The sequence below is a fragment of the Euleptes europaea genome, chromosome 7, assembly GCF_029931775.1.
Source record: "Euleptes europaea isolate rEulEur1 chromosome 7, rEulEur1.hap1, whole genome shotgun sequence".
In the NCBI taxonomy this organism is placed as follows: domain Eukaryota; kingdom Metazoa; phylum Chordata; class Lepidosauria; order Squamata; family Sphaerodactylidae; genus Euleptes; species Euleptes europaea.
The window spans coordinates 78,235,695-78,247,352 of NC_079318.1; the positions used below are offsets into that span (position 1 = coordinate 78,235,695).

General features: G+C 46.7%; 2 protein-coding genes across 4 annotated transcripts in view; both read left to right on the top strand.

Moving 5' to 3' along the window:
- MAPRE3 (microtubule associated protein RP/EB family member 3) overlaps positions 1-2,790 on the top strand; it is a 39,059-nt gene extending 36,269 nt beyond the window's left edge. For all 3 annotated transcript variants that reach the window (XM_056852377.1, XM_056852375.1, XM_056852376.1), the window contains exons 6-7: positions 1,850-2,002; positions 2,157-2,790. In XM_056852377.1, the coding sequence (XP_056708355.1) occupies positions 1,850-2,002; positions 2,157-2,228 (225 nt within the window). In that variant the 3' untranslated portion in view covers positions 2,229-2,790. The remainder of the gene's footprint in view (positions 1-1,849; positions 2,003-2,156) is intronic.
- EMILIN1 (elastin microfibril interfacer 1) overlaps positions 1-11,658 on the top strand; it is a 138,503-nt gene that overhangs the window by 27,917 nt on the left and 98,928 nt on the right. The window lies entirely within an intron of this gene.

Here is an 11,658-nt window from a genome sequence, read left to right on the forward strand (position 1 = left end):
TAGGAAGGAGGTTCTTCGGGTTGGGTTATGCAGTCTTCTACAGATATCTGTGGGCTGCAGCTTTGTAAAAGGTAAAAGTGTTAAGGATTGTTAGGAAATTATTGTAATGTTCTAAGCCAGTATCAAAAGGCCATTACATAAATCTTTGATGTGGGCACACTGGGAATCCTGTACTCTGTTCTGATTATCCTATCTCAGTGGATATCCTGGAGCTGGACACTGCATCTAAAATAACCAAGAAGATGGAGCACCTTCCTTATGAAGAAGGACCAAAACCTTTTAGCTTGTGGGGGGAAGATGCAATGCTTTTTTGTTATTGTTGTTTTTTGGATGAACCTAGACCTTTTCCTTAGTATATCAGTGATGTCCTGATACATTTTGAGGGAATCTTTCATTCCTTGCCCGCTGGCTATGGGGCTTGGTCTGTAAGAACTGCTCGAAGTCCACGTGCTCTTGAAGTAGGGCTTTCAAATCAAATTTCCTGTCCCACCCCCTCCCAAACCAGAGGACAGTGCCTCTTTGGGTATATAAGGAGTCTTCCCGCTGAGTGGGCACCCTTTGCATCAATAACGTGAAAGGGTACTTTTCCCCGGCAGGGCCCCCAGTTCATCAAAGGCTACTTTCCAGTGCCAAGCTGGTCCCAACAAGTTGAGCATTCAGATTCTTTCTCAAGCCTGCTTTCTAGCTCCAGGCTGAAGTTTTTAAAAAGACTTTGGGGGGTGTCTGGCAGCTTTCCAGACACTTTGTTTCAAAAATGGTGGTGGTGAAAAGTTACATCTAGTCACAGCTGACTTATGGCGACCCCGTAGGGTTTTCAAGGCAAGAGACGTTTGGAGTTGGTTTGCCGTTGCCTGACTCTGTGTAGGCTGAGAGAGTTCTGAGAGAACCGTGACTGGCCCAAGGTCACCCGGCAGGCTTCACGTGGAGGAGTGGGGAATCAAACCCGGTTCTTTAGATTAGATAGAGTCTGCCGCTCTTAACCACTACACCACGCTGGCTCTCGCCTCAGAAAGGGTAACCTTGGTTTATTCCTTTCTGAGTAGCTGCAGCAACAGCTCTTCTACTTGTAAAAGGCTGGCAAAAGGGAGCTGGGGCATCACTTAGCAAAAGGAGCTGCTTAGGTGCTCTCCCCGGGCATTGCTTAGTTCAGTTACTTTCAGAGGAGCTCTCTGGGGACAGCTGGAACATCTCCAGGGTTTTAAAAAAGTGCCTGCGCCCGACACGCACACCCATCCACCCATGGCAGAGGAGAGAGGTATGGGGAATGTGCTAACGAGGTCAGCTGAGGCCCAGTCAGTGGGTGAAGATGCGAACCGGTCGTTTGTGACCCAGCACATTGCAGCCTTTTTTTCTCCACTATGGATCAATAAGATTCTACAGGTACTGCAAGGAGCAGCTCCCTCTGCAGCCATGAAGACGAAGAAGAGTTGGTTTTTATATGCCGACTTTCTCTGCTACTTAAGGAAGAATCAATTCGCTTAGAATCACCTTCCCTTCCCCTCCCCACAACAGACACCCTGTGAGGTAGTGGGGGCTGAGAGTGACTAGCCCAAGGTCACCCAGCTGGCTTCATGTGGAGGAGTGGGGAATCAAACCCGGTTCGCCAGATCAGAGTCCACTGCTCTTAACCACTACACCATTCTGGCTCTCTGCAGGGAAGTGGCTTAGGATTGGAAGGGTTGACCCACTGTGAATAACTATTTGTTAAATGAAAAAAAATGGTTGTAGACGTGTCTCCACCCAAACACTGACTCAAAGAGGGTTAACAAAGCGTATGTATTCTAAACCATTAAAAGTGGCCTTGTTGCTAACCTGTTCCCCTTTTTTCTGGTTCCCTCTTCTGGGCTAGTTGATTGACTTGAAGCTGACAGTGGATGGGCTGGAGAAGGAACGTGACTTCTACTTCAGCAAACTGCGTGACATTGAGCTGATCTGCCAGGAGCACGAGAGTGAGAACAGCCCCATCGTATCAGGCATCATAGGCATCCTGTATGCCACAGAGGTCAGTCCTGGAAGGAAGGGGGCATCTTTAGCTACTGACGGGGGGGGAGAGGGTTGGCCCTTGGGCCATTTGGCCTGTTTGCCCCTTGCCCTCTGGGGTCCGCAAGGCAGCAGCCAACGACCGTGACCCTGAGCTTCTCCCCACGCCCTTGCAGGAAGGCTTTGCACCCCCAGAAGACGATGAGCTGGACGAGCAGCAGCATCCAGAGGACCAGGATGAATACTAGTTCCACGCCCGCCCGCTCGCTGTCCGCCGTGACAGCCCGCCCCACGCTTCTCACTGACCATGGACATTTAAGGTTTTTGCGTTGTACAGCCTTGTTCTGCACAGTCCACACATTATAACAGGTTTCTTACCAACACAAGAGGCCCGTGGTGGTTTCTGTACGTGTGGCAGATCCCACAGGAAGGCCCCCCGACTACATGGTAAATAGGCATCAGTAGAGGGAGGAGACCAGTGCTGTAAATAGGCCAGTGGTGGGGCAGGACGCCCGGCATGGTGCCCTGGGCTCCTTCCCCTCCTCGCCCTGTCCCATCCCACCCCCATCCTTCCTTATTTATTGAATTTTCTTTTCCGGTTGTCTTGGGTGTGAGCGCTCCCAACCCCCAGCCCCCCTTGTATTATATTGAGAGACAAATTCTTTGTATATTTTTCCGTACTGGATTTCGCTAGCACTTTGCCTGTTGTGTTCATGCCAAGCCCAGCTTTGGCACCCCCTCCTGGCTTTGATGGGAGGGGGCATCTGAGCCTGGGGGAGGCCAAGCCCAGAACTGGAAGCTCGCTCAGTGGGTGGGTGTGGGCAGGGGCGGGGAAGGATTGGATTCGGAATATTTATTTATTGGGGGTGGGGTGGATTTTAATAATGCTGCTGAGAATGTGGCTTTTCCAGCTGCTCTGACATATCGAATAAGCTTGAGGGGAGGAGGGGGAGGAGACCTCATTCTGTTTGGGGCTTTGTGGTGAAATCCGGGGGTGGGGGACCTGGCAGCCTTGCAGTTGGGAACAGATGGGCAAGTGGAAGCCCGCCAAGAATGACCTTTCTCCGTAAATGCCTCTTGCTTGAGTTCCACCCGATTGCACTTGGGACTCAACAATTAGGAGGGGCTCGGGCCTCCTCCCCCACCCATGGTTCTAGCCCCACCAAGGTTTAGTTCATGCTGTTTTGACAAGGTTTGCCACACAGACTCTGCCTTGACCCCGTTTCCTGTTTGCATTGCCTGTCCAATCACAGACACCGGTGTGCAAACCCTCATCTGTGTTGCGTTTTATTTAAAATAAACTTGTGTGGTTTAAAAACCTGACCCGGTGTGTTTGTGCTGTGAAGCCCCAACTTTTTCATTCTCATGGACGGATGGGACTGTGGCCCCAGAAGGCCAGGGCACAGTTCAGGGCCGTCAGGAAGGCAGGGGTGTAAAAGTGCCTGCAGAACCTTTGAGAACACCAGCAGTCTCTTGTCTCCATGCTGGCCATCCCTTGCCCTTCTACTTCAGGTTTTTTTTGCAGAGGGGAGAGGTGGTCTGTGACTGCAGGTGCTAAACTAAGAGTTCTCGTTGTCACAGATGAAAGCATTTGTGTGTGCACATGGCAACCATGCTTCTCAAAAGTCAAGTTCCAAGGTAAGGAGCAGGCTGTCCCACCATGTGGTGGTGGAAAATGCCATCGAGTCGCAGCTAACTTATGACGACCCCGTAGGGTTTTCAAGGCAAGAGACATTCAGAGGAGGTTTGCCATGGCCTGCCTCTGCATAGCAGCCCTGAACTTCCTTGGTGGTCTCCCATCCAAATCCTAACCAGGGGCAACCCTGCTTAGCTTCTGAGATCTGATGAGGTCAGGCTAGCTGGGCCATCCAAGTCAGGGCATTGTCCCACCACGCCTGGCTTTAAAACAGTGTTCCCTGCCTGTATTCCAGGCACTAGGGTAAATGGGCTGCTCTGCAGCTTTTACACCCTGTGAAGTATTTCATAGGTGCAGGAATACTGGTCCTCTGTCACGAGCCCAAAGCTAGCATTTCTGCAAAGCGTAACTGTAAGATCCACCTCTCCCCTCCCCCCGTGCTGTGGTTGGAGGGCCTTTGATGCCAGCATGTCCCAGGAGCTGTCTTTTAGGACCAAGCATTTTCACATCCATGGTGCCAGTCCCTGTGATGGAACACAGTATGGGACACTGGGTGTATGCACAGCCTGAATCGTCCTCTTCCCACCCCACGCAAGCGCCGATTCCACTGTTCCTTAGCTGCTAGGAAGTTACAGATGGCTGCAACGGTGTGGAGTTTGCCTGGTTAGCCAATTGTGGCAGAAGGATTTGAAGATAAGAACCGAAGCTGTATGTGAATATTGTATGGCAAGCTGGAGATACCACAGGAAACAAGGTGTTAGGTAAGAGGAAATTCAGACACTGGGGACTGCTTCACCATATTCGGCATTTCCTATCTTGTTCCTGAACATTCAGTGATATCCTTCCCGTGTCTACCTGTACTGGTACTCTGATCCATTGATCTGTGAATGGGTGTGTGTGAGTGGAGGATACCTGTGATAAAGCTTGCAATATTCTCAGGATATAAGGAAACACTAAAGTACTTTGACGTATTTTTTTTAAAAAAACAGCTCATCTTTTATAAATGTAAAATTATTCCATGTGCAGTCAGAAAGGAAATGTTTCACAAAAGTCACGATTACAGACCACGCAGCCTCAAAATGTCATGATGACCACTGGTTTAGATGCTTTAAAAAGGATTTTATGAAATTTGCGAAGGTTGCTTGAAGCAGCCTTAAACTGAGTAGGACCATCAATCTGTCCAGGGTCAACATTGTCTACTCTGACTGGTAGAGGCTCTCTAGGGTTTCAGGCAGTGGTCTCTCACATCACCTGCTACTTGATCTTTTTAAAAAAAAACTAAAGATGTCAGGGATTGAACCTAGGACATCCTACCACTGAGCCAAAGCCCCTCTCTGTTTTAGCCATGATACTTAACTGAAATCTTCATGTTCGGTGGCAATACTAGTTACAGAAAGGTAAAGAATGGGGGAGGGCTGTTATCTTTGTCTCTTGGTTGTGGGCCCCTGTGGGAAACTGGGCCTTTTGTCTGATTCAGCAAGACTCTTTTCTGAATGTCAGATCAGTCTGTTCAGTGGAGATGTGTATAAATGCAACTTGTTCTTTCTTGCCTTGACCACAGAGGGGCACCCTTGCTTCATCCAGTATGTGTGTGTGAAGTGCCATCAAGTCGCTTCCAACTCATGGTGATCCTGTGACTCAACGTCCTCCAAAATGTCCTATTGTTAACAGCCTTGCTCAGGTCTTGCTAACTGAGGGCCGTGGCTTCTTTGATGGAGTCAATCCATTACTTGTACATATCTATGATGAGACCACACTTGGAATACTGTGTATAGTTCTGGTCCCCACACTTAAAAAAGGATATTTCAGAGCTTGAGAAGGTGCAAAAAAAACCAACAAAAATTATCAGGGGGCTAGATCAGCTGCCCTATGAGGAGTGGTTAAAATGCTTAGGGCTGTTTAGCTTGGAAAGAATGCAGTTAAGGGGAGACATGATAGAGATCTATAAAATTATGCATGGTATGGAGAGAGTGGACAGGGAGAAGCTTTTCTCCCTCAATACTAAGAACGCAGAGTCATCTGCTGAAGCTGGAGGACAAGAGATTCAAAACAGATAAAGGGAAGTATTTCTTCACACAATGCATAATTAAATTGTGGAACTCCCTGCCCCAGGATGTGGTGATGGCTGCCAACTTGGAAGGCTTTAAGAAGGGAGTGGACATGTTCATGGAGGACAGGGCTATCTGTGGCTACTAGTAAAACGGGCTACTAGCCATGAATGCATACCTATTCTTTCCAGGATCAGAGGAGCATGCCTATTATATTAGGTGCTGTGGAACACAGGCAGGATAATGCTGCTGCAGTTGTGTTGTTTGTGGGCTTCCTAGAGGCACCTGGTTGGCCACTGTGTGAACAGACTGCAGGACTTGATGGACCTTGGTCTGATCCAGCATGGCTTTTCCTATGTTCGTGTGTTGGGTCTTCCTCTTTGTCTGCTGCCTTCCACATTTCCTACCATTATTTTCTTTTCCAGTGACTCTTGTCTTCTCATAATGTAACCAAGGTACAATAGCCTCGGTTTAGTCATTTTAGCTTCTAGGGATGGTTTAGGCTTGAATAAAGCTGAATCCATTTGGAGCCACCCGAACACTGCTTGGGATGATAACTGGAGGTGGGGGGGAGATAGTTTAGAAATCATTTCATTTAGAAGGAGCAGCTTTGCTCTAATCACACCCCATCTCTTGTTCAACCTTCTGACACCGAACTTTCCTTACTAGTTAGTATTAATTTCTGTCTTGGTGACTGATGCTCACACACTCACATGAGATTTCGCTTGCTTTGAAGGTGACTGTCTGTTCTCAGTTTTGTATGCTGTTCAGTCCGGAGGTATTGCTCAAGGGTAGGTTTTGCTTGAGCAGTAGATGGTCTCCCTACAATGATGCTTTTAAAGAAACTGATGCTGTTTCCTTGCAGAAGGATGACCACATCACACACACCCAATTCAGGTCTAAGGAAGCTAATTGGAAAAGCAATGGCTCAGCCATGTAGTACTAAGTATTTAGCACCGGAAACTGTCAGCCCTTCACATAGATTTGCAGAGGTGTTTTTGCCACCTGCTGACCTGTTCTCATCAAACAACAGCACCCTTTGAGCTCCTCATTCTCCTGCCTTTTCTGTACTTCTTTGGAATGACTAGTTAAGCCATCTTGAGACCAGCTGCTGTGTCTCAACTATGAAGTGTGGCCTAGAGATCAAAGTCCTTTTCCACTGTGGCTGGCTGAAAGCTAGAGTCCAGCTGCCAGCAAAGCATTTACCTGGGGAAAGGGGAGCAGCAGTGAGGCCATCCTGTTGGAAATACTTCTTTATTTCCTTGGTGAGAAACAAACCACAGGCTTATCCTAGCTGGTTGTTTATGAACTCTGTGTGTTGCTCAAGTCTGCAGAGTGTCGCTGTATGCAGCCCAGGAGAAGCTGGGTAAAGACAAAGCACCAAGGTTTTCTTACGTGGCAAAAGTATGAGCATTCACTGGATGGATTTTTTTCAGCTTGCATGGATACCAATTCCTTCCTGCTATGAGCAATCTGTCCCAGTGTGCTGTAGTGGTTAAAGAGTCAGACAAGGATCTGGGAAGCCCCCCAGGTTTAAATCCCACTTTCCCAGGGGAGCTTGCTGGGTGCCCTTGGGCCAGTCACATATTCTCAGCCTAACCTACTTCACAAGGTTGTTGTGAGGATAAAATGGAGGAGAGGAAAACAATGTAAACCGTGGGTCCCCATTGGGGAGAAAGGCTGATTCAGGGCAATGGGACATTCATAGCTAAAGCACTTCAGCTTTGGTCAGGTTTTGCTTGCTTGATCTGCTGCACTCTGTTAGAAGGTAAACTTCAAAACTGTTAGGTATAAAAATATCCCATTTCCACGTTTCTGTCTCTGTTTACCCAGTTTGTTTCATAGCTCGTATATTAATAGCTTTACTGTAGGGCAGAGAAAATGAGCCCTACATGAACACATGCATCTGCTTTATACTGAATCAGACCCTTGGTCCCTCAAAGTCAGCACTGTCTTCGACAATATTCAGTACTGTCTACTCAGACCGGCAGCAGCTCTCCAGGGTCTCAGGTAGAGGTCTTTCACATCACCTACTCGCCTAGTCCTTTTACCTGGAGATGCCAGGGATTGAACCTGGAACCTTCTGCATTCCAAACAGGATGCTCTACCACTGTACTGAGCCACTGCCCCTCATGGCAGTAAAAGTCTTTCTTCCTACTCAGCCTAGCCCATAAGATGGCACCTTACCTTGATATGGCTGATCTAGCCACCTGGATCCATGCCATAGTAACATCAAGACTAGACTACTGTAATGCACTGTACGTTGGTCTCCACTCAACTCGGAAACTCCAACTGGTGGAGAATGCCACAGCTCGGCTATTGTCAGGAGCTAGACAGAGCATGCATATTACTCATTCTGCAGACACTCCATTGGCTGCCCATTTGGGTTTTTGTTTGTTTGTTTTGCTGTCAAGTCACATCTGATTAATAGCAACCCCTCGTGGAGTTTTCAAGGCGAGACATTCAGAGGTGGTTTGCCATGGCCTGTCTTCGGATCACGACCCTGGTATTCCTTGGAGATCTTCCATCCAAATACTTGCCAGGATCGATCCTGCTTAGCTACTGAGATCCGTGGCGATCAGGATAGCCTGGGCCATCCAGATCAGGGTGCCCATTTGTTACAGGGTGCCCAATTGTTACTTCAAATTTAGATATTGGTTTTTCCTACAAAGCCCTCTCTCCTTATGATCCACCACTACAGCTTTGCTCATCTAAGCAGGGCTTCTGCGGGTGCCACCTTGCAAATGGGCAAAAACAACTTCCTGTACATGTACTTTCTCCATTGTGGCCCCCACCTTGTTATGGCCTATCTGAGGTCAGGAAGATGTCCCACTGTCCTGGCTTATTATTATTCAAGAGGTCCTTTCTGCACAGGTGATAGGGTTGCACTGTACAAAATGGTTTACAGACTTACTTGGATAAATTATTAGTGACTGTGATCTATACTTCTGTGTGTAACTTACTGTAAATAGGGTCCTATTAAGTAATTTTTCACCTCATAATGTGTCATGTTAATACTTATGCTCTGCTTCAGTTCTTTCTGGTTGATGAGAGCCAGTGGTGTAGTGGTTTGGAGTGGTGGACTCTAATCTGGAGAACTGGGTTTGATTCCTCCCTCCTCCACATGAGCAGCAGATGCTAATCTGGAGAACTGGATTTGTTTCCCCACTCCTACACATGAAGCCAGCTGGGTGACCTTGGGCTAGTCACAGCTCTCTTAGAGCTCTCTCAGCCCCACCTACCTCACAGGGTGTCTGTTGTGGGGAGGGGAAGGTGATTGTAAGCCGGTTTGATTCTTCCTTAAGTGGTAGAGAAAGTCAGTATATAAAAACCAACTCTTCTTCTTGATTCCAGACTTCTAAAATCCTAACACATTGTTTATTGAATGTCCTGTTTTGTTAACTGTACTGACTCACTATATGTAATCCACCTTGAATCCCTGTGAGAAAGGCAGACTATAAATAGCATAAATAATAATTAAAAAATTAAAAGATGTTTTGGTGTTGAGAGGATGCATTCCTTAGAGCATCTGAGATAAGAGAGAAATTTCTAAGAGTATCTGCTACCTGCAGTTATTGTAAGTACCTTTGCTAAGATTTATACTACTGATTTTTTTTAATGCAACAGTCTTTTATCCTTTGAGTTGGTGCTTGGCCCTAGGTTGCTCTGTACCCTTCAGACTAGCATTTTATGCAGCATTTTCTTAGCTCCAGCAATCTTTGCCTGGTATGCCTTTGTCAAGTTCCTGCCTGTCACCAAAATCTTCAATCCCTCCCAATTCTGACTGCGGCTTCCTGGTTGCTCCAAAACGTCTCATCTTCAAAGACTGCTACAGCCCCGTCACGCACAATGCTTAATCTCTGCGCTCTGACTCAGTCCTGCCTGCCAACTTCACTCCTGAAGCTCACTCTCAGCCTTTCGAAAGTCTCCTGTTCCTTCAGACGACTCTGCCCTTGCTGTGTACGTCTGAATGTGTGTGTGTGTGTGTTAAGTGCTGTCAAGTCACTTCCGACTCATGGCGACCCTATGAATGAAAGTCCTCCAAAATGTCCTATCTTTGACAGCCCTGCTCTGATCCTGCAAATTGAAGGCTGTGGCTTCCTTTATTGAGTCAATCCATCTCTTGTTGGGTCTTCCTCTTTTCCTGCTGCCCTCCACTTTTCCTAGCATGACTGTCTTTTCCAGTGACTCTTGTCGTCTCATGACGTGACCAAAGTACGACAGCTTCAGTTTAGTCATTTTAGCTTCTAGGGTCAGTTCAGGCTTGATTTGATCTATAACCCAGTGATTTGTTTTTCTGGCAGTCCACGGAATCCGTAACACTGTCCTCCAACACCACATTTCAAAGGAATCTATTTTCTTCCTGTCAGCTTTCTTCACTGTCCAGCTTTCTGGACATCTGAATAACCTCCCAAAACACCAGGACGGCCACAAAATCCCTCTTCAAAACCCACGTTTTCCACCTTCCCCGAACTCCTGTTTCCTACTGAAAAGAAGCCTAAGATAAACCTTCAATTTGTGACTGGAGAAATTATGGATGTATATGAGGATGGCCAAACTAACTGAATTCCTACATGGAAAAGATATGGAAGAATTTAAAAAAACATGGGCAAAGGCCATCACATATTGGGATAAACTGGCAAAAATGGATTTTACTACTTTAATTAGTGAGTTATAGAAACTAGTTTAATACTTTTATACTTTACTGTTAATAGATATTTTTAAAACTGTTAAGACACTTCTTCAGAAGTCGGGTGATGGGTCACTTTTTTAAGGTGGGTGGAGGGTCGAGGGGGTATCTTTTTGGATTTAATAATTTTGTAATCACGAATGTATTGAATAGTATATATAGATACTCTTTTGTACTTTTTAATTTTAATTTTTTTGATTTTATTATTTTTGTATTTGTTTTGAAGTGCCTTATTAAATTCAATTATGGGGAAAACATATATTCTTTCACATATATGCATATTCACATACATAAGATGCCATGCTCATATATAAGAGCTTAAGCATCAAGACACATATATTCTGATACATATGTAAAGACACTATGTATGATGGGTAAAGTAGGAATCTTTGGTTCAGAGATTCACTAGTGTGAGACCTGGGTCAGCCTGACCCAGAACCATTTCTAGGCAAGTGTTAGTGAGATCATTCTCTATCTCTCTCTTTGCTGGTACAGGCAGGCCCCTTAATGAGGCCTGAAGCTTTGATTTAAGACAAAAAGTGTCAGCCAGGAATCTTAGCTTTCATTTCTTCATTAAGATCTTATAACCATTAGAGACCGCCTTGAAGAGCACTTTATTGGACATGCAAATAGTTGCTTACACGTCTATAATGGTTTATTGGCTCACATGTTATACACAATGATAATTGGTGCTGTCTACTTGAATATAAAACATGCTGTATTCCTCTGTTTGGGTGGTGGAAGATCTCTGACACTTTAAGAGCTTCCTCCACGCGCGTTGCTGTCCTTCATCGGCCAATAAAAGACCTGCTTGATCGTTAACCTCTCCTTGAATTACTTAATTGAGTGCTAAAAGTAATTTAGGGCACTACAGTTTTATGCTATAAAATTTAATAAAAAAATTTTTTTAAAAATGAAAAGAAGCCTAAGCACGTGGGACTGGAACGAACGCCAATTCTTCCGCTGATTCTCACTGCCTCCCTTCTGTCTGAGCCATTTCGAGACAGGGACCGGCGCTCTGAATAGATAAGGGCGGAAACGCGCGGCGGCTCCTTCAGAGAAGCAAGAGGCGCGGCCAGAAGAGACGCAGGAACGGGCAGCGGAGGGAGGCTGGCAAGAGCGGGCGGGGGCAGACCTGGGAGAAGGGGGCGCGTCCCCACGTCACGTGGCACTTGGGGGCGGAGCTCAGAGGGGACGTGGCAAAGCGAGCGTATAGCTCGGGCTCTCCCGTCGGGGGAGGGGCGTGCGGCTAGCCAATCGCGGAGGCCGCGGGGCGTGTCCTCTGGGGCCTGTGAACGCGGTCT